Raw genomic sequence first — 23,555 nt, forward strand, 5'->3', positions numbered from 1 at the left:
CACAATTTGTGCAGTAATGTGCTTTTGTAGATTATATAAATGGCGAGGAAGCTAAAGAGAGTTAAAGACTTGTGGAGTTCAGAAGCCAGATGGTGTCAGAATGTTCATATCTCTGTGTCTGAGTCTGTGACATGTTTTCTTTCCCTCCTCGCTGCTCATCTCAATCTTGGGAGAGTTGAAATTGGCAGGATCTTCAACCATTAGGTTTACTTGGGTTTTCATGCCATCCATGGTATTAGACTTCTGAATTCCAAAGTACGACTGCAGCGAGAATTCCCCTGTTGTCATGGAATCGGCAAATAAATTTATCAGTTCTCCATAAATTCAATTTCGTATTTTCTCTTTTTATTCCGAAATATCAACATTTACATTAAGTTATTGTTAGCATAAAGCGGGTTCCTACCAGGTGTGTTCGTCTCTGATCCTGGGTCAGTGGGTGATTTCTGCACGATGGGCCGCACCCCGAAGAGGCTCCACCGTTCCCCTCCACGTCCGCCTCCTTCATTACCACCCATTGAAGCACCTGTGATGACAACGCTGGACTCAGACTAAAGGTGAGGACTCTGGATAAACCAGCTCCTATTGGAAACAACATCAGATAGACCTCAAATTACAAACTACAACAGAATAACATTTCACAACATCCACATTAGATTGCTCAATAACGTTTTGTATGGCGTTTCGTTATTAAAACATAGTTCACGTAAATAATGAGCTTTCTCTCCACCTGTGACTGATGTTCAGAGAGTGCGGGGATTCTGATGGATTCTGCTGCTGTTGAAATCTTGTCCTCTCTGAAGTCCTCACTTAACATTTTCAACTTCTATAAAATATATCCAAAACATGAAATAAAAACAAGAGAGGGGGGGGGAATCTTTCCCACTGCATTGCATCATAGCCTATAGTCTTATAAAACCAGAAAAACAACAACACATGCAAAACAATATGACGCATGTCTATGCGTTTAGTGTTAGTTAATATATAACTTAGTTATCCTATAATATATCATTCACAATAAGCGACTTGGATATCTAAAACATGTCTAAACGTATAGAGTTTGAAGTAAATTTGACACTCGACAAGCTAACATCACCATGCAACTTAAGTAGCACAAAAAACCTTCTTAACATGTAACGTTTTATAAACATAGAAAACAGAAACGTAAAAAGCAAAGACGAGATCCTGAAACAACACACTATCCATAAACAGCTGATAATAATGTCATATTTGTGTCATTCAGTGACGTTGATATTTACATCTTAAAGGTTATGGGTAAAATTCAACGTTCTTTAGTATTTAAATGGCTTCAGTCCAAAGACTACAAGCATCTGAGCTCTGATAAACAGGCCGTTGTTTACAACACCCAACTCACCTTTTACGCTCTATAGCTCGTTTAGTATCCGATCCAGCGGTATCTTCCATTAGCTCCATGTTTTTAAATTCAATATCTTTCGATGATATACTGATAAAGCGGTAAAACACCGATTAATCGTCGTTAATACACCGTTTAAAGCGAGCGCAGAGGTGTCAGCGGAAGAACAGGAACAACGCGTACTGGCTGAACGACGACGGACCGGTAGTAGATTAAGATAAAAGTCCCCGCAACCGACATAATAGTACTGTATGTGGGCGTTTACAGTAGACACACCTCCAGCGCAGCCCAATGAAAACACGGAGATTATTTCTGTTTATCTCTTTGGTGCCGTGTAGGGTTCAACAACCCTGTTTACATCAAGTCTATACAGACCCATCGTGAGATTAACAAAACTAGATTAAGCATAAATAAGCAACAAAAAAAACACACATTTGATAGCAGATTTATCAATTAAAAATGTATTGTGTCAAACACATATACTCTGCATTCTTTATTTTACAAATATGGGACGTGCCATGTGACACTCAACAACAAGCATGTTGAGAAACAGGGCATTTTATGACACACGAAGAACAAAATGTTTATCAGGTGACTATAAAAGTACATTCCATTCCAGTAAATAATGCAATGGGAAACATCAAGTTTTACTGATGGAAATGTATTTCCGATATGACATGGAAGGCACTATATAACAGCATATTTTGCATAGGAAGAAATTATTATTGTTAAGAGGTTTCAAACTGAAAAGATGTCTAAATAAAAACTATGCATTCTGCAGTATCGGCCAACTTCACACCCACATTAAGCCAACCTTTAATAATAAACATTATCACTAATAGCATTTATGTATAACATTGATGAGTTTCATTAAGGCATCTTTACACTATAAATAAATAACAGTTTGACTCTTTAAAAGGCAGAAATCCAGTATTGGTCACAGGCCCCTACAACAAACCATGAAGCTCGAGAGGTGCGATTATCATCATATGCTCCAAACAAACGCAAGTAAAAAATAAGTAAAAAACTTAGAAATTAACATAATTTGGTTTTTAAACCCAAAATACATTCCCTGGGTTAATGCCCTTGTTAAGAAGAACAATGGATCAAGCGATATTTCAAAAGGTCGTTCTCCCATAGGAGATTTTATAATCAAAGCACCAGGAGCAGCCTTATTAATTTATCTTCCACAATATCCAGCATCATTGCAAACACCGCATACAGGTGGTTTAACCTGTTACTGTACAGTAGCAATATATATTCACATTCACATTTACACAGAACTGAACATAAAAAGAACACACAGCCATACGTACATGTGTTGTTCATCTGAGAATTATTGCTATAAAAACCGCCTTTATGACTTTATCTTCATTATACTTTTAAGATAAGCTTCCTGAGTACAGATTAACACAGTACTCCACAAAAACGGCAGTGCGAAGTTAATGACAAACCTGTTACATACAAACCAGACAGACTGTAAATATCCTATTTTATGTTAATATAATATTCCATATTAGTTTGCTTCCATCTTACACTTTACTCTATTTATATGATACTTCGTGCAAAAAAACATTTATTCTTGCCGCAAGATATTCTTTCAAATGGCCCATGCTCTTATTAAATTAGAATGCCATACTTCATACCATTTTCTTCTGATGTCCAAGTAATAAATACACATAAAATAAGAAATTGAATATTGCACCGGAACAGAGGAGCTGTATTGGGGTACAGTCGGTTTGCAGGTTTCCACAATTCTGGACCGAGTCAATAAGGCGTTTGAGTGAGGCGTTCTGATTGGTCACTCTCAATGACATCTGAAAAGGTGCAGACCTGATTGGTGAGCATCGCTGAGACTCAACTCTTTCCAGAAATGTCCCTTTGGAACCTTCAACAGAACAAAAATGCCAAATAATTTTTTGTTATTAATTGTGACTCATACTTGAGTAAACCTTATACACTGAATGAAGTAAACAAAGAATTTCAGCTCATGTCTCCATGTCGTGGATTCCCAAGGAAAACAATAAAGTGTATATCTTGAATGCACTGTATGTTGCTTTGGATAGAAGCCTGTTCCAAAATGCATAAATCTAATCTTGATTACCTGACATTTTGCAAGTGTCCAGAAGGGGGCGTTAGATTGCATTTCCCTTTCTGTATTATGCCTGCTGATACAGGCAAGCCGTTCTTAGGAAGTGTCTAGAGGAGAGAAATATATTATTTATAATGTGGCACCACAATAACTTGAATGGCCCTAATGTTTTATTACAAGATTAAACTGCTTCCTCTTTTTGAGGTTTTGCTCTAGACAAAAGGAAAACATTGCACATTAATTAAAGGACACTCACCTCTGGGGTTCGGGAAGGCTTGGTCACAGGACAGGGCGGAGGGGGTCTGTTGGGAGGGGCTGGTCTTGTTTTGGGAGGAACCGATGGGGATGACCGGGTCTCTGAATGCAGATTTGGGATGTAGGCTGGGATTGGAGGAGGTTTCACAGCGGGACGGCCGACAACATTTCTGGGTCTGGATGAACTAGTAGGACTTGCCCGAGGACTGACCTTATGTGGGGACAAAAACAGTATCTTTGTTATCAATCTTTTATTGCAGTTTTTGAAAAGTTGGCAGCTACAAGGAATGATTGAAAGAATATACTATAGAGCTTTTCAATCGTCGTCACACCGTGTTGCATGCTGGGTGTCGCGGCCATATTTGTAGGTGGTAGCGCCCCTTTTCTGCAAGTGAGCTCAGGTCAAAGTTGTTCCGTTTGACTTGATTTATTCATATTTTCACCCCTGTAATTCTCTTCACACCACTGTACGCAAAAGCAAGGTGAGCGCCGTCGTAAAACAAAAGAATCGCCAGTAAACAACCTCAGAAGATGGCGGCGCGGCCCAAGCATGCAACACGCCGTGACGTCAATTGACAAGCTCCATTGCATTCAATACAGTGAATTCCGGGGAATCGAAGTTGATCATTCTTTTGATGTTCAAATTTGGGTAGTTTTCAAAAGACCACGATGCAAGAAACTGTGTTTTTGCAACGACATACTGCGAGCACATGCTGACACAAGACAACTTCACACCTGTTCCTCAGCGTGAGATTTCTTTGGCTGAAACACTGGGTTGGTGTGACCCGCCTTGCGACTTTTTGACTCGTGGGGATCTGAAAAACTTTCAAAAGAAATAACACATTTGCTCATGTCAGATATAAAGATAATTTCATTAATGTATTTACACTTTAAACATTTATGAATTGATTACTTGATGCATATTTGATTCTTTGGAGGGACGCTGCCTTTGTTGGGGTGGGACTTCTTTCTATAGCAGTACAAACCGACACCAAGAATAGCCAACCCCAAAATAGAAAACACAATGAGGAGGACCAGTCCAAGATAAAATCTGCCTGTACAACATAAGAGAAGAGCACATGAAAAACATCAATGGTAGGCTGAATGTGAAACAGAGAACAGTTTATGTTTAAAGGAATATTCTGGTTAGTGTTTGACATACTGTGTGTGATCACAGGTCCACTGTCCACGCTGCCTCCTGAACCCAATTTATCACAAAATGGTGGAGCCCATCCCAAGTAACAATGACAGTTATGGTTGTTATTGCAAAGCTGCGGGGACAGACGACAATTAACGTCAGACATTTTTTGCACATTTTTAGTAAATGAAAGGTACTAAGGTTTAGTAAAACAAAATTTCACTTTAAAGCCATTTATTCCTTTAGAACTTTGACACTATGTTAGAAGTTTCTTGGTAAAACGTGATGCATTTTAAGGTCAAACGTACGAGTGACCTGATTAAATTGTAATTGTTTACCATATATTGTACGTTTACTGAAAGTTTAGTGCCCTTCACCCACACAGATTAACACATTTGTTAGGAAGTGATATCATCCTGAGCTCATCGACATTGAGTGATCTAAAACAGACTACATCAAACCCACGCTGTGACAAAACATTTATAAATATTGTAGGTTTAAACCTGCAGGATTAGTTAGCTTTGCCAGATATGTGCATTGAAAAGCTTTAGGACTTCATGCTTACCCCATTACCATGACATTTGGCATTGCATTCGTCTGTTTGCAGGAAGGATGCATTGCGGCATTCACCTTCAAAACACATCTGTTCCGATCAAAGACATGAGAAACAAGCATTACATCAGATGATGTGCAACAATATTAGACTCTTTAGAGACGTTACTCAAGAAAAGTACACATCATGTAATTGTTTGATTTAAGCAATTTTACTTCCCAAGTCACATTTTCTATTGAAACAGGAAGTTGGGGCAGTACATATTGAAAGGCTTGTCCTTTAATTTTTGCTAATAGCTTCAAGCATACAGTAGTGGCCAAAACTGATGTACCGGGGGCATATACGTATGTAAAATATTGGCTTTTAATGTCCCCTCGGATAAGATTGAACCATTAAAATATGAGCTATATAGTACAAAATGGACAAAACACTGAGCTCTTCATGTATTTATTGGACAATTGTTTGTCAAAATGGCAAAATACAGCACGTCAATATACAGTATGACAATGAGTTTACTAGTGTTATTGATAGGAGAAATCAATCGAAAGGAGAATAACGAATTTAAGGGGATGGGATAGTTATTTGAAAAAAAAAATGTTGTTTTTTTTGGGGGGTCCTAACAAAAACAACAACAACAAATCATTGTTATGTGTTTAGTACCTACCGCATTGTCCCCACATTTAGTCCCGGTCAAAACCAAACCTGGGTCTAGAGTATCACCCTGCTGGTAAACATGTGTCCCTCTGCATAAGATCTTCTTTTCTTCTGCACCAGTGTGGATGCTGGTGTCAATGGCCACAGCGTTGGTTTCTAGAGGTTTGCTGGCAGAACTCAAGCACTGAATCTTCCCGCACTTATCATTTCTACACAGAGAACCAAAGCATGTGACTGATGCCGAATGTAAGTCGTGATTTATGCAGAACGGATAGTGCACATGTTTATACGAAATAAAAAGGTCTGACTTAATAACTCAACTTAAACTGAAGGTATTCACCTCTCTGTGCAGCTCCTGTATTTGCCCATCATATCTCTTCCACAGTTTCCAAACGAATCACCAGCTTCATTTACTTTAGTAAAGCAAAGATCAGGAGCAGGAAGGGCGTCTGAGATTAAGAGACAGACAATTTACTAAACAACCATCGTTAAATGATTCCTTGACTGAAAGTGTCAATGCACAAGCTATAGTAAATCTTAACCACAGAGAAAATACTGTACAGCATATCCCTTAAAAAAAAAAAAGCCAAAGCAATACAAATTATAATTGTTTCCATTCTAAATAACATTATTTTACACCAATAAGATTTGGTTTTCTTTATCCACCCTCCCACCAAAAGAGCCAACACTTTACACCTGAAGCAGCAGATGTCACGAAACCTCAGCAAACCCAGTTATTCATTTGATGTGATCTGGGGGATATAGTGCACGTGTTCCAAAAGATATGCCGCTGAGCATGTTAAAATATAAGACAGCATTGTTAGCCTGTGAAACGTTACCTTTGCCCCAGAGAGAGACGCACTGTTGCTTCAGGGTCAGACACATGCCCGTGTAACAGTAAGCCTTGCCTTCCGCACAACTGCTGCCATCCATCAGGTACAGGTTAGCCGGGCAGGACTCTGATTTCCCATCACAGTATTCAGGCAGGTCGCATGAACCTGATGGAGTTCGACACGTCACTCCTGGGCTTTTCAGCTGATTGGGTTGCAAGAGAACCAACCGTGACTATTACCATATGAGCACCTATGTTTAATACGTTTTCAGATGCTGACTTAATAAACCCCAGCACGAACTGGTTTATTCTTCATTGACAGAGACCTCAGTACCTTGCACTCATGACAGCAAACTCCATGCGCACACTCCGCTCCGATCTTCAGCGTGCAGTTGTTGGCATTACAACATGCACTCGCACACTCCTTCACGATAAAGGACAAGGCGAGTGTGAGAGATCAAAAGCGTGAGAAAAAGCAGACAGGATGCAATGAAACTCTTTCCTGACCTCCACTGCTCCACAGTCACACTCTTCTCCTTCCTCCAAGTATCCGTTTCCACAGCGCTGACCTCCGTACATCACTCTGGTGTTGGGAGGGTTGAACAAACACTTCCCTCCGCCCGAGTTCAGGTACCCGTTCAGCTCCCTTTGATTGCACGGGTTAAAGACACGAGGAAACGGATCCCTGAGGAAAACGATAATTTATTCATACGTTTCCTCAATAAAGAAGGCGTATCTGTAGAGCGGCTTGTTCTGGTCCTCACCCTGTGGCGGCAGCCATGATGCAGCCGCCGTCCACAGGCAGAGCGAGACAGCAGCCTGCAGGATCATGCCTCATGCCAAAGTTATGCCCCATCTCATGAGCCATGGTTGCAGCGATGCCAACTGCGCTGTCAGAGTGGTCCTGTATAGAGAGGTAGACGAAAAAGATTGACACCATGAGCGATGTGTTTGACACTGTAGGCACAATGGATATGTGTGGTAAGTTATTTTACCGAGTTGACTCCACCTGACTGGTATTCGGAACACATGGCATTAAGAGGTGCCAGACCAATGATGGTGCCTTGAAATGAAACACCCCTGCGAACACAAATTAAACAACTGCTTGTACCGCAATAAGATATGACAAAACCAAATCAAATCACCTACATTTTGTTCCAAAATGTTTGAAAGAAACATCGGCCTATTAATGTACTTTTTTTGTCACACCAAACTGGTTTAAGAACACATGGGAAATAACAACTCAAGTGCTTTTTGGGGGGAAATTTGGTTTAGGATCGGTGCATTGAGTAAATTTGGAACAATCTTCTGAGCATGAAGCCAATTAATGTGGACATTTGGTTGGAGACATTTCAGAAAATATCTTCTTTTGTGTCCCACTGAAGAAAAGAGATGAAATATGAACTATGGTTGAACTATCCCTATAAGACAGGCCCATTATCAATGATAACCGCTTCATAAATCAGATGTTAATGATGGTTAGACTGACGTTATAAGCTGAGCGTTGTCATTGGGCAGATTTGGGAGCTGTTTCCTCCTCCAGTTCAGAAATGCGCCCAGGGTGCTGTAGGGGTTATCAGTCACAATGATCTTGTCTTGATTGTTCCAGATCTCCAGCTGGATCAGTGCCACCCGGATGTTCAGTTTTTTGTAATACTGGAACATTAAATAACACACTGAAAAATGTTGAGGCTTTATTTGCTATTATATGTATGGAAAATGTGTTTATAATCACAATCTCACCTTATCCACAAAGTTAGCAGCTTCAAGCAGCTTCGTCTTGGTCCTTTCAAGGTCTCGACCAAGTTTGACAAACTGCAACAAGACTGAAATGATCTTTGTGCCTTACAGTAAGTTAAACTGAACATGATTATAACCATTTGATCGGAAGCTCCACATTCATCAAGTTATAACTGTTTCTTAGCTGATGCGTTTAACCAGAGGAACTTATTCCAGTGAAAAACAACCTAGTTCATATTCTTAACCACTACACCACCTCAAATGTAATGATATGGGCTAGTAAAAATATTTTGATGAGCTCATAGTGTCTTCCGTAGAAACACTGATATATCAGGATGCAATTTCTTGCAGTATACTATAATATACATTGATTTTATACTGCATTACATTCATCCGTTTGGCAGGCGTTCTTATTCACAGCAACTGACTGTAGAGTCAGGAAGAGAAAGCCTCCACTTTACCTCAGCGTGATCCGCCACCACCATCAGCTCTACGTATTTCATGTTGCTGCTGACATCTCTTCTGTCCTGCCGTGAGAAAACACAAGATAAAACAGATGAACTGATATACTTCAGAAGTTTTGTTGAGTCACTGCTTCTCTGACTTCATGGCTGAAAGGCTGTGAGACATGACCAACTTAGACTGCTGAACATCCTGTGTTTAGGACAGACTGTCCATTTATTGACACCAATGCAAAGAACAATGTATCTTAAGTTCAGTGGCATTTCTCAAGTGTTATCATATGGGACAAAAGGACCAGCAACTTTATAAAAAAAATCTAAAATGGAAGTGAATAAAACAACTAAGCTTCAAAACATATATATTCATTTCAGTAAGTCAACTTAAATATGATCTAAACGCAAAGTTATGCAAGTTTTAAACTCAACTCAACCATATTCAAAACATGTTTACATGTTGAACATAGGTTACTATAACATATACAAGGTCTAAAATCCAAGTGGAAAGTGTTGTAGTATTTAGGGTATACAATTAATATTATCTAGATTTTATAAGATTATTTTTACACTTAGTCTAGTCTAGTCTACTCTACTCTACTCACATGTGTTCCTTATAGTTATCACACCCATGATCCTTGGCATTGCTAATGTCATGCTCTACCATTTGAACATATAACCAAACCATTAAACCATCATACGGCAAATAAATTTTAGACAGTAGGCCCATGATCTCACCCTATGGCCATGATGCGCAATTCCATCCATCAGCTCTTGAAGGCTTTCTGTGTGATTCCCGTCTCCATGGTGATGTCCGCAGGTACCCACTGGTAGTTTCAGGGTCCGAGTGTTGTATACAGCATGTCCCTGAGAGCGTGTTTGGTTAGCCAGCGGTTCGATCATGTAGCTCACGCTATGGTTGACTGCTATCATGCCCCTGGAGAAAACATGTGAATCACAAGGACATGGGGTGTTAAAGTGGAAAAACAAGATCATGGACATTTAAACAGGATGGAACACTTTCAGCTGTGCACATTAATGATCTTTATCCCGGATGGGAGGTTGAAGAAAAGAGCGAACGAAACGGAATTGATGGCCAAAGTGTGTTTATACAGAACTGGGTTATTTAAGCTAAACTAGATTTTTGCTTCCTGGATATCCAAATATTCATTAAACACACGCACAAGACTTCACAGATGTGTGATGATAATGCCCAACGCCCATCAATGGAAATGCATGCATTGCAAAAATAAAATGAATTACAATGCAATACGCAAAAAAAAGCCAAATTTGTGGGGAATTGTGCAGTGCAGCTGTGAAAACCATCTGGTCTGATGTTTGTGTGTGTGTATGGACTGTGAAAACGCTCACATGGATAGATTTCAGATATTCCCTCTTCTCCAATGAAATTCCCACTCACTTAAGCTGTCTTAAAGACCTTTATTGCACTTTTTGGAGGACATCATAAATTCTTTGCTATCAGTAAATGCTCTCCTTCTCCTAACAGAATCTCCGACAGGAAACTGAGTCTCTCCAGGAGTGTGATCTCTGAACAGGACTCTATACATCTACACTCAGCCCACTCAGAGATCCAGCCAATACTGTTACAATGAACCCACTCAACTCCACTTCTAGGGTGCTGATGCAAGAACCACAAGCTGTTAAAGGCCTTTTTTGTCAGGATGTGATCATATCAGTAAAGATTGGGCTTTTAAGCGATTAGCCATAAATTACATGTCAAAATTATAATATGATCTGTTCATTTTTTTTAGAGCTGCATGGCTTTCAAAAAGAGATATGTTGAACATTCGTGAGATAAACCTGTCCTTACCTGAGTCCATCACAGGTACTGAGGACCACACTGGACCCCTGAAACCCTTTGACTGCCCCATGATAATAACAGTGGTCCTGTAACCAAGACAGCATAAGTTCAACAATTCACTTGATCAATATTACATTAAAATAATCTAATCTAGTGTTCTTGTCATAACATTAACATCACACATACTTTTAAACACAGATAAAAGTAAAAGCAAAACACTTTTCACTCTTTCTTAAGTTGTGGTTATTAGTTTACTGTGATAACTGTGAGATAACCATGACAGAATAATCTTTTCATCTGTTATCAAGAAGCACACTTACCCTGATGGATGGTCTGGAAAACTGACGGTTTCCATTTGGATCGTACCATATCTCTTGATACTCAGGTGAAAACAGCTCCCTTGAAGTAGAAAACAGACACGTTATAGCTATACATTTATTCTGTGTAAATCCACAGCTGGACAACTAGACAACGTCCATCAGGAACAATGTAAACAAATTCAACATGTTTTCATTCCTTCTCTGGAGTCACAAGTGAACCAGAATGTGACATGTGTTGGGTTTAGGTTATTTAGAGAACAGAAACCGGGAAATCTCTTTGATTTTCTCATGCGTTTCAAAGGATTTCTGCAAACATACAACCTGACATTAAAGTCTCTTTCCTGTAATGGCCTCATTAAACATTAATCTGAAAGTGTTTGAGTTTAAGCATCGGTGAGAGACACACAGCAACTGAAAACAGTCTATACCGTAAATTCTTTCAGTGTGCCTATATACTGCACTTCTTTCTCACAAAATCGTTGAAACAAGGTCACTTACTTTTAAACAAAATTCTATAGAGAACCGAGCTGTTTTAGGCCTTGCTTTGTCTCAAATTAAACAAATCATATCAATCAAAAGAGTTTAAAGGGGAAGTCCACCCAAAAATCTACATGACGTTAAAAATGTTTAGAGAACTTCCAATGTCTTCGGAGCGCAAATGAAGATATTTAGGTGACATCCGAAAGATTTCAAGGCCTCCTTATAGACATCATGAAAAGTACTACAGACAAGGTTAAATTGGTCCATAATTTGTCCGTGTATGGCGCATAGTGGCTCAGATGAATTTCTTTGAAGCGACGAGAATACTTCATGTGCGAAAAACAAACCGAAATACTGACTTTGATCAATATATTCTCCTCTGTCTTGTCCGTTTATGGCACTTCTTCGTCGTCTTCTTCTTGGACGAGAGCACTTTGACGCATACATATTAGGTTTGTGCGGCGGACGCCCCTATTGGACACCGGCGCTTTGACTCACAACGCGGAATCTGAGACGATGATGTCTATAAGGAGGCCTGGAAATATATTTTGAATGCCACCTAAATATCTTTATTTGTGCTCCGAAGACGATGGAAGTTCTCTAAGCATGTTTAACGTCATGTGGGTGAGTAAAAAATCACACCCTTTAACAACAACAAGTATTCGTTTTGCGGTAATAGACTCATTGTCAACTCCCGTCATCACTGTGGTCTCATTCTGTCTATCTCTTTCTTTCTCTCACAAAAATAAATCTTGAGCGTCTGTTCCTCTTTGTTTATATTTGTAGGCCTAATACCACTTGCTCTGGACGCCGTCCAGACCTACTGCGCTGTGACCTCCATCACCTCACACAGGAACACCCACTAGGCTACACAAGCCTGTACTGACCCTGCAGGGGCCGTCGATCTCTGCCAGAAGAAAACGTGTTATGGACGCTAGTGCAAAGAATCCCTCAGAGATTTATCTGTTCGTATTGTCCCTCGGATACATGCAATCTTTTAAAGGAGTTGTTCACCCTACAACAATAAAATTATTTTATTATTTATTCACCGTCATGTCATTCCAAACCTGTATGACTTTCTTTCCTCTGCAGAACACAAAAGAAGATATTTTGACAAACAACATTGACCCCCATTGACAGAATTTTTACTCTTTCTTTAAAGACATTAAAAACCAAACATTGCAAATGAATGCTACAAAGTAGTCACTACTAATCATTACTAGTTGAATCTTTCATTCATAATTATTTCATTTGGTAAAATAACATGTTTTTATATATAGGTGTACATTGTTTTTTATTATGGTTATGAAGTTATGAATATACTATATGTAAAAAATTAGCTATAACAATAAAGTATGCATTGTGTCAATGAATATGTGCATGAGTCAAGAGAGAGGGGATACACAGAAGCATATTTTGGGAACGAAAAGTAAACACTGTCCTATTAGATTCCATCTTAAAATACATGAATTTATGTGCTCCAACAAACAGCATGTCAAATCTATAACAAGACCCAGATAGTCTTGAACCCGAGCTGTGCCCTACAAACATGCTCCAACATTTATCGCACTATAATCAAATGTGTCCAAGTGCAAAATGCAAATGTCTAGAAAACAACATGAATAGGCTTCCTTTTTAAGAGAATGACTCATTTCCATCTTTATAGTGGAAGGGAATTAGAGACACAGCATCAACTGAGGGATTTCTTCTTGCCTGACTGAGTTTTATACAGGTAAATGAAGGAGGTGTATAATTTGGCATGTCAAAACACCAACACTGGCAAAATCATTTGAGAGCGTCTGGAAACGCTCAATGGACAGAAATGGGGGCAGCGGGCCAAGGGTAGTTCATGAGTACATTTGATACCCTACAGTAGCACCTCCTAAACAATGCACGCCTGTTGAGCCAACAGTCAGCTCCGCTCAGCCCACATGGCCCACGCCCGAGCTGTCACACCACACTGTGACCCAATATTACGATATTGAGCCGACCACAAACACCCAATGCCGTAAAGAGAAGATATTAATTAACAATAAATTCACACTCGGCCGGCATGATGTCATTGTCCCTTAGGCTCTGGAAAAATAAAGTTAGTGAGAAAGAGAGAGAGAGAGATGGGAAGTTTTTACTGATAAGGAGCCGCTGCTCCTACCAGGCGGACGATAAAGTGAATGTATAAGTGGGGCCTTGGCAGTTGTTTTAGCTAAACAATCTCCAGCACCTACAAAACGACAGCTATAAAACATACACGGTCAGAAATAGACAAACACGGTACTGGAGCCGACAGAAGATTTGACTGCCGTCCAACGAAAATAAGAATGGCATTCCCTTACTAACAATACCTGACTCTACTCACTGTCTTTCATATTTTCTTTTATACGGATTAATACATTCCCCCCGCTATGGAGAAGCAGAATTAATGGAATAATTTTCTCTCCCCCGAGCACTAAAAGGGTCGGCACGAGGCCAGACAGATGCAAGGATGAAGAGCTTTGTGTTCGAGACGCTGCCGTCTGGCAGCGACTGAAACAAAGAGCTCATTTGAGTACAGAGGAGCTCCGTCTCAAAGGGTCAGTGGGCCACATTTTCATATCAAATGACATCACTCTAGAAGGCGGGCGAGCGAGGGGGAGAGAGAGAGAGAAGGAAGAGGAGAGGATGACAGAGAGATCGAATATGGTGAGGATGAAATAGAGGGCGTTCGGTGTGGGGGGAGAATGATGTCATCGGGGAAATGTCAAAGTGGGACACATGATGGGTGGGCTTTTATTGCCCAGTGCAAGAGTGTCTCCATGTTTTACTAGTGTGTTTGAGCGGTCTGCACTCATTTTGACAGCCAGCGAGAACGTGAGAGGGGTCATTTGTAAGGCAAACATTAATATGTTAACATACTTTAAGCAATATGTGTACGTGTAAGTTTTTCTAGAAAAAGAAATAATATTTATGAATGTGTTCCAAATGGTATTTCACAGTGACTTCACGTGACTTATGAGCAACCTCCTGCTTATCACACAAGCCAACATCCTGACTGAAACCATTAGGTGTTGGACCGGAGACTAATGGCCCTTTTGAGATCTGTTGACACTCTGGAGAGAGAGCGTGAAGAAATAAAGGATATACAAAGTGAAATAAACTACACCAGAGGTCAGCAGACACTGAGACTATGATGGAACAATGCTAATGCATACGAGAGCAAATGAAAACAGGGAGTCACAAGGAGACACTGGTTTGTGTTGGGGTTCCCTCCCACACCAGAAAATCACAAGAGCCCTAAATAACTTCTCTGACCTCCCAGTCCCGCTACCCCGATCTCGCCACCTTCAGAAGACCCGAGTCAGCAGTGCCCCGCCTGGATATAAACCCAATTACCTCCTCCGGGTCCATGAGGCCAAACATTCATTAGAATAAAAGCTTGTGGGCTTTGCCAACACACATAAGTGCACACACACACAAGCTTTCTCCTCGAGACTGTGATGGATCTATCCTGGATGACAGCCACCGACTGGAGATTCACAGCTGCTTTTTAATATTCTACACATGAGGCTGTACTGCGACACGGAACAAGAAGTACAACAGAAAAGGCTTTATACCTTAAGTTAAAAAACTCTTAAAAAACAGATGATTATTTCCTTAGAAAATCAACCTTATTGTAACAACGTACTTGCTTACTAAAAGCTAAGAAATTTTTTTTGGGAGAATACAAATATGTATATATATTATTTTCTAGCAGTTTAATAAAATATTTTCCAAATGATTGCATCTCAAAAAGTGGACGGTTATATTTTAAAAACTCACAATTTTAAAGTGTTGTGAGACTGTTGCCCGGGCATTACGAGGTAGTTGCTTGCGTATTCTATTGCATTGGTTACTTGCTGTTCAGTTTAAAAGAGCCCGTACTCAAATCACTAGGATATTCTGGCTCCTCCCTCAATGTAAAATTGATGAAATGATTAATTGAGGACGGACAGAATTAGATGGAAAGTCAATCAGATATTTCAATTGGGAATGCAAAGGATTATGAATGAGAGGTTTCAGTGGACAGCAGCTGAAGTTTCTGGCACAGTTTCCATGTACTCACAATCATCTATGATGAAATGTTGTTAGCATGGATTGCTTTTCTCACTAAATGACCCTTGGGGATGAAAAGAGTGGTCAAAAGGTACAGAGAGGGAGAGAGAGCGTGTGTGGTCATTTTCAAAGAACATATTGATGAATAAAAACACTGCAGAGAAAAGGCAATAGAAAAAAGGGTTCAGAAATACTCAAAGCAGTGACTAAACCTGACTTTATTTAGTATTAAATCAAGCCATTGATAAACTAAACTGAAAGTATACATTTTTAAAGGTTTCAATATATTTATTGATGCTTCTCAAAAACAATGCTGTTAGTTATTATTAAAGGTTCACTAAAACAAAACAATTCTTTCTTCTGTGGAACAAAAAACGATATTATCAGAAATGTCCATACAATGAAAGTTAATGGGTGTCAGTGTTGTTTGGTTACCAACAATCTTCAAAATTTCTTAATTTGTGTTCTGTTAAAGAAAGACAATCATATATGTTTGCAATGAGAAGAGGGTGAGTAAATGATGAAAAAACTTTCATTTTTGGGTGAACTGTCCCTTTAAGCATAACATGATTGATGACTAGATTAGAATCCAACAACATGTCTTTCGATGTAAATCTTGCTTAACCTCATGTGTGCAATCGCATCCTTCCTAAAAACCAAACTGTCACAACATTGTGTTTAAGGAACATCTCCATAAATTGCAACAAGGATGCATAGATTGAATCATAGCTTTGCTGTATAGGGGCATCTCCCGGTGGCAAATGCCCACAGCAGGATGCATTCGCCTGGGGTTGTGTCACTCAGACACAACGGAGACGTGCTTTGGATAGATCCTTTGTTAGTTGCCTATGGCATTACCATCTGTTCTGATTTCCAGATAGGACCTTCACTAATGCAATACCACTTAGACCAGCAGAGACTATCCTGGCTTTCCTGTTGCAACCGAGACAGATTCCTTGAACAAAAGAAGCAGGGGGTCTTTGCCCCCCAAGGAACGTCTAGTAACTAGGCTTTTGATGTCGATGACAAACCTCAAAACCATCCCTTTCTTTTCTTCCCATCAACTTGTTACAAGAACATTAATTAACTTTTCTCTTTATAATGGTACGCACTCCGGGGGGGATACAAATATAAAACCACGTGACACACTTAGCTTCGGGAGCAGAGCGTTTCAGATGTCAGTCCCGTGTGGGTTAACACAAATGCAATGCAAGCGCTTTCCATCAGCACATGTACAGTTGCTTGCACCGGACTGAAAAGAGCAAGACATGTATTTTTGTTACAGTGCAATGAATGGCATTTCAATGCAAGTATATCATGATTCATGACACCTCCAGTTGGAAAGTGATACGTGGATACAGTGGAGCAAAGCTAGACGGCAGGGGCTTGAGCTGAATGGAGATGGTTATTTTAAGACTCACTCATTCCTCTGGAGTTGTAGAATCAGATCTTCTCCCGCTACGGTAATCTTGACCTCCGCCTCAGACGGATGCTGGGAATGTAAAACAAGCAGGTTATCTAAAATGACTCGAAAATTGTTGATAGCTTTACTGAAACGTAGCAGCTTTTTCAAAACATTATGATCTAATGACAAGTCGTTTAGGGGTGTTGGAAATCTGGGAATGTTTAAATTGAATGTTTAAATGGACGATGGATTTGTAGGTATTATTAAGGGAAAATAAGCATAATAAATGAAAACATGTAGGATTTAAACGTAAACAAATTAATAAATTAAGCTGTATGAAATACTTCCTTGCTTTCATTGAGGCACAACAGATCTTTCTCATCACATATTGCTGTAATAACACATAAGACCTCTCCACAATCAATGCACTGCCAAAAAAGGTCTCCATCCTCATATATTACCTTGTTTGCCACGTGAGATCTTTTGTGTCTGGCCGGACTGATCCACTGTGGATAAGTGATATAGTGCTCCAGGTTGTCATGGATGCGCGATGTGTCGCCATGCCAACGTCCATCTAATAGTACGATTAATCAATCAATCATTCACGATGCAATCAAATAATCGATCTAGTACAGTTCGAGCAATAAGTTTAAGCATATTTACGATTCAACGGATCGGTTCATCCGTATCACTTTCTTCAATAAAACGACACTCACCTAAATCTTCATGTGCAGTGCAAATTAAAGCCAAATGTAAACAACAGCCACAAACGAATAAAAACAAACGAAACTGCACTGCGCTTGTGCAGCAGTATAAACGTACGCCCGGCATCATAAATTAGACGTGTAAAAATCATACACAGCACGGAAAAAAACGAGCCGTGCACGAATAAAATGACAATAAGATGTAAAGAGCGTTCATGGTGAACAATAGCACTGGTGCGAGCTCGCGCTGTAGAGCTGTGTGCGAAGCGCATCTTTGCTTATTTATCTCCCATATATGACCATCACAAGCACCTCCCTACGGTGACCGCCCAGATCGGTTTGATCGCAAACATTCTTCCAAATATATTTTGTGTGTTCAGCAGAACAACGAAATGTTTCAAGTTTGAAACAACTTAAATAATGTTTTAATATTCATATATAAGAATAACCTGTATTTAATTGTATTCTGTGTAGTGTTATTTGTATGCACCATGGGTCTGAGAAGAATTTAATCCTCTATGTATGTACTGTAGGCATACATGTGGCAGAATTGACAATAAGGCAGACTTTGACTTGACCGAACTATCCCTAAGACTACTTCCTAGATTTTAGTTTATAGTTACACAAATTATGGTATTAAAATTGAAATGCAGGGTAATTGATAAATGTTTCTTTTAACAAAGGTGAGAGGATATACAAAAAATAAAAACTGGTAAAAAGTCTCACTTCATATTACATATGTTCAGGAGTATTTACAGTTACAGTTGTTACCGTTAAGGCACAGTTTTACAACAATCCCCGCTATAAATAAAGCACAGAATTAGGTCAGGGATACTCAAAATAACATTGGTAATAAAATACAACTTGGCACTACAAGAACATACGGTAGTGTAAATAGCTGATGTGACTCACATTTAGAGATTAACAAGATATTTAATGGTCAACAATTGTCATGCTGTGTGGACAAAAATACCGTCCTTTGTTATGAGTGAAATTTGCTAAAATGTTAGTCCATACTTGCGAACATGCTCAATATGACATATCTTTAAAAGCATGCACAGCTGTTGCAGTTACAGCGTACGGTCACAAATCTAAGCATAAAATTAGGTCAGTGATACCCAATACAATATTAGGTGTAATAAAAAAAACGCTTGCCACACATATAGCATACCCAGCACAATTGTGGAGGGAACATGTGTCCCTGTGGTGATTCATGGGACAAAGAGAGACATTCTATGATCATCTTTATGCAGTTATACTGTGGTGAAAAACATAACCAACAGAAAAGAAAGCCACACATTGGTCTTCATTTCAACACTTTGGTCTTCAAACCATAGTTTTCTAGTACAAATTTTAGTCACACTGGAATTGCAGTAACACTGAAATTAAGCCGAAACGTTGTCTACAGAGAAGAAAAAGTCTCTATACCGAGAGGAAGCAGTGGGGGTGGGTAACACAGATGCTCATCCCTGCAGGAAAGAAACAGATCCCTCCGTCATTCCTGGTTCCGTCTTATCTCCTACAGGAATCTGAAGAAAAATAGCATCAAGACAACAGCTTCCCCCCACTGAAATGTGTGAGATCAGACAAAACAGGGTCTATACTTATTCAGAAGCTAGGTTTTGGTATAACCTCCGCCATTTACTTTTTTTCTCAAATTTTAAAACATTTTCTTACCCTCAATCAAAACCTAATAGGGTTAACAAAATGTTCGTTTTTAAGTGAGCTATCAATTTATAAACTTTGACATGTTGCGCCTGTTTGTTTATTCATAATATGCCCTTGCAATAAATGCAACAAATATTAAACAATGAATTTTTTATTAAATATCAAAATTAAAAGCATATGGGTTTGATTCCGTCTTCATAACCATGTGTTCAACGCTAGTCTTTTTCCAGAACGTCTGCATGTTCTTCCCAGAACTGATCTGCAATAATGTCACAGTGATGAGCCGTAACTTTCTTTCTGGTCCGTGTCACAGCAACTTCTGTCTCTGCTTCATTTGGTCGCTTTATCTTTTTAGTTGAGGTTTCATTTACCTGCAAGAAAGAGTTTGCAAATAATAATTTTTGAGAATTTAGTTCAAGACATTAAAGACCATTTTTAAACAATATTTGGAAAAATATACTAACCATTTCCCATATTAACGTTGTGCCTTTTTTGTGCATTGGGGATTCATTATTGTAATTGATAATGAATTCAGAAAACAAGATCTCGTTTTTATCCGCAGCTTGGGTTCCCTAGAAAAGTGAAAGAACGAATGGAAATACTTTGGTTCTTGCATTACAGTTTGAACATTTTCGTTTGAGACAACAGAAGGTTAGCAAACACTTGTAGTAATCATACACTGAGTCTCTCTTCAGCCTGAGTTGTGGTCAGTCCCCCTTTCTGCACCAGGGTCCAAAATGTAGTGTTATACAAATTGTTGATATGACCTGAGAAATGAAAACATTGTCAAGATTTGTTATTATAGATTATACAACAGAAACAAATCCACGTTTCTTTCCTGTGAAGTTTCTTAAGTTTGTCTATCACCTACAACATATTCCTTCACTTACAATCCGCCTGTCTCCAGCTTAGGTAGTCTCTGAGGTTTTGATTGCTAGGATACAGCACCACCCTGCCATCAAAGCTTGGCGGGTACAGCAGTGGCTGCTCCTCAAAGTACTCCTTCCAGTAGAAAACAAAGCTAGAGGAAAACTGGGAAGTCACATGGGTCATCAGTTTACTGTAGAGAGAACGGACAACATTCATACGTGAGTATTCTAGACATCATCAAACTTCACAACATCTTCTAATTATGGATGCTATAGCAATGACATCAAAGTCATACCTGGCCCGTCTTTTGAACCAGTTGGACGATCTTTTGAACACAAAACTAAACTCATCGCTCTGTCCGTAGGCTATTGAGATGTCATCAAGCTCTTCCATGACTGAGAGTGCACTGCGACTCATCAGGCCCAGAGCTCTGTTGTCATTGGGTTTAATGAACTTGTGTTTATCTGAAAATCTAGAAGATAATATTACGTTGAATATTAAACTACTAAAGTGTGCATTCATATAATACAACATCATATGGCAAAGTAGTCATATACAGAAAAAACTTACTTGTGAAAGTTGCGTCCATCTAGACGAACCACAATGTAGCAGTTTTTCAAACACGTGTCGTCAATCTCAAAGTTTCTTACGTACTCAAACTTGCTTTTAGCCATGACAGAGGATGTGCTGAATTCAAGACGTGGGGACTTGTGTTGTGTAAATCCTCTTAAATTTACCGTTAATAGTCTCAGCATAGGGAAAACTATTTCTCAGATACTCAGAAACCCCTTCAGTTTATTTTTCTTGTGCAGAATACGATTGATGCATAACTGGATGGCAGGAATCTCGAATGCGAATCGTTGCGAATAAACATTTAATATTAACGTAACAAAACGATAGTCTTAATGACTTCAACATGCTTTATTTCGTTAAATGTTACATGGATTAAAAAAGTTGTTTATTGGTGAATCAGCAATGTGCTGTAAAAACTCACATGCGAAAGTTCTTTGTATTAGTACGTCACTTTAATCAGTCCCTCGAAACAGAGGTATAAATATTTAGTTCCGCCACAAACACAATCCACCTGACGTCAGCAGATAAAAATGATTGTAAATTACGTTCAAAGTGGAGCAATGTTGAAAGTACGTTTAACGATCACTCATGAAATAATTTATAAATAATAAAATAAATAAAAGAATAAACCCTGAATGCTTTCGCAACGTTTAGCCACAACTCACGTTAAAACACATAACTCAACAACACAGACAAAACATTAAATGAAGATTACCAGCCTGGGAGTTGTTTGTCTCAGTTAGTTAGTTAGTTAGTTAGTTAGTTAGTTAGTTAGTTTTATTTAAAGTTTGACAAGGCAGGATATTGAAGGACAAAACCCTGAAATGTGTCAAACAAAACACTCAAAAGCAACCTTATGTACCTAGTTAAAAATATAAAATAAATAAAACAGATGTACAGAAAACACTGAAATACACCAGGCATTGTTTTAAAAAAACCTGCAAGTTATTTATAAAACAATTTAAGAGCACGTGGAATAAAATAAAGTGAATGTCTTTTTTATTTATTCCTGGGCCCAACAAATACCCACGCTGCCGTGGTAGGTATGTGTTGGAGCTACATTGAGGAAACAATGCAGTGGTGATGAACTGTTCTTGAGTAGTTTGGAAAAGGTACAGTGGCCTCTCGCTCAGTGATGGGAGAGTAGAGGTTGAAACACCTATTATCCGACACCAATGTTTTTGGACACTCTCTAACTCATCAGAGAGACCTTTAGGTAATTCACCCCATACTGGGCTGGCCGTATAAATGTCAAGAATACTTTCATTAAAATATCACATGGGAGACCCGCGTTTTTAGCAACACAGAGATAGTGGATTCTAGGACGCACCTTCGAAATCATGTACTCAATGTTGGCATCCCACAACAGATCATAAGAAATTTGAACTCCAAGCAGTTTTAAGGTGGTTGGTTCATTTTAATAGAAAAATGTTGTAAAAATGATCCCTCGTTTGGGTTGAATATTAAGAATATTATAAATATATATAATATAAATTTAGTTGTAACTCACACTTCACTCTCAAAACGACTGCACACGATAATAATTGTAGTAAGATGAGTTTCAATAAATTCCAGCAAGACAGAACACTATTAATGTTAAACAAACTGACAACAAAACACACTTAATGTATATTAGATCTTTTAAATGGGAAAAAGCTCATGCATCCTGCAATTCAGGTCTAGATATGCATGGCAAACACACCAACATAGATAATAAAGCAGAAATTTATGATATCATGAGTTTGTCCATCTCAGCAGTGACCTTCTTTCACAATCAGAATGTCTGCATTGGTGTGCCTGCAAAACAAACATCCTTACAGTGATTAAACAGTCCAGCATCATGGCACATTACAGGACGAGTAAATAAATTCATAATAAGATCATTTAATTTATTTTGACAAATGGAACTTACATTCTCTGTACACACAGGGTGCATTCATTGACGTACGTGATGCCATCATTTCCGCAAACAGGAGAGTAGTTGAGGTGACATGCTTGATTGACACTCAAATCTCCACACGCAGGCTATCAGGAAGAAATCACACAATTATTTACACAAACTATAAACAACTGTAAATCAGTTCATGTTGGCTAGGTCTAGAATTTAGCCGAGAAATCTCTTACCCTGCTGTAGAGTCTTGATTCATCCTCTGCACCTGTAATATTAAGACAATACTCAGTTTTAGTATTCAGGGTAAACAAAATACCTGTTCAATCGAAGGCAGCATTCAATTGAAGACAAGACTCACCAACAGACAGGATGAAGATCAACATCACCACAGCTGTTCCGGTCATGATGATCAAACGTATGACAAAACTAAATGTGGATATGGATTGGAAGGTTCAGCAGGCAACCCTTACCGATAAACCTTGAGAGATGTTCTTGGGCTGGTGTTGGACTACCTGAAAACGTCCTAACACTTCTGTCTTTCTAGCGTGTATGTGTTTTTATGCCGATGGAAAGCAACAAGTAGTCTGAAAGTGAGGGGCAGGAGGAGAGGTTCTGGTATTTTGTTGCCTGTGCGCCCCACCTACCCAACGTCACCCGTCAACA

The 23,555-nt window shown here is 39.1% G+C and overlaps 3 protein-coding genes and 1 long non-coding RNA gene across 4 annotated transcripts; all 4 read right to left on the reverse strand.

Annotated features, from left to right (window-relative positions):
* Positions 1–525: 525 nt before the first annotated feature.
* On the reverse strand, positions 526–1,556 carry LOC306907661. The gene is made up of 3 exons (XR_013787923.1): positions 1,373–1,556; positions 728–823; positions 526–579 (listed from the first exon to the last, which is right to left on the reverse strand). It is a non-coding gene; the product is annotated as an uncharacterized lncRNA (long non-coding RNA).
* Positions 1,557–1,802: 246 nt separating this feature from the next.
* On the reverse strand, positions 1,803–18,158 carry adam19b (ADAM metallopeptidase domain 19b). Its single transcript, XM_079479942.1, has 23 exons — positions 17,903–18,158; positions 17,648–17,760; positions 17,203–17,273; positions 11,234–11,312; positions 10,923–10,999; positions 9,830–10,028; positions 9,098–9,163; positions 8,640–8,711; positions 8,386–8,552; positions 7,892–7,976; positions 7,661–7,800; positions 7,404–7,581; positions 7,231–7,320; positions 6,904–7,099; positions 6,405–6,513; positions 6,075–6,273; positions 5,423–5,500; positions 4,882–4,990; positions 4,633–4,774; positions 4,455–4,542; positions 3,721–3,930; positions 3,477–3,571; positions 1,803–3,260 (listed from the first exon to the last, which is right to left on the reverse strand). Exons 1-23 carry the CDS (start codon positions 18,018–18,020, stop codon positions 3,230–3,232), a joined length of 2,712 nt encoding a protein of 903 aa, XP_079336068.1. The 5' UTR covers positions 18,021–18,158; the 3' UTR covers positions 1,803–3,229.
* A 302-nt stretch (positions 18,159–18,460) lies between these two features.
* On the reverse strand, positions 18,461–21,472 carry thg1l (tRNA-histidine guanylyltransferase 1-like). Its single transcript, XM_079479943.1, has 6 exons — positions 20,999–21,472; positions 20,724–20,900; positions 20,449–20,618; positions 20,237–20,325; positions 20,023–20,130; positions 18,461–19,929 (listed from the first exon to the last, which is right to left on the reverse strand). Exons 1-6 carry the CDS (start codon positions 21,181–21,183, stop codon positions 19,774–19,776), a joined length of 885 nt encoding a protein of 294 aa, XP_079336069.1. The 5' UTR covers positions 21,184–21,472; the 3' UTR covers positions 18,461–19,773.
* Positions 21,473–22,752: 1,280 nt separating this feature from the next.
* On the reverse strand, positions 22,753–23,296 carry LOC306908055 (putative pancreatic secretory proteinase inhibitor; the record flags this gene model as incomplete). Its single annotated transcript, XM_079480642.1, has 4 exons — positions 22,753–22,798; positions 22,914–23,026; positions 23,126–23,157; positions 23,251–23,296. 4 exons carry the CDS (start codon positions 23,294–23,296, stop codon positions 22,753–22,755), a joined length of 237 nt encoding a protein of 78 aa, XP_079336768.1.
* Between the last annotated feature and the right edge of the window lie 259 nt (positions 23,297–23,555).

Source organism: Barbatula barbatula (assembly GCF_947034865.1).
Source record: "Barbatula barbatula genome assembly, chromosome: 18".
Taxonomy (NCBI): domain Eukaryota; kingdom Metazoa; phylum Chordata; class Actinopteri; order Cypriniformes; family Nemacheilidae; genus Barbatula; species Barbatula barbatula.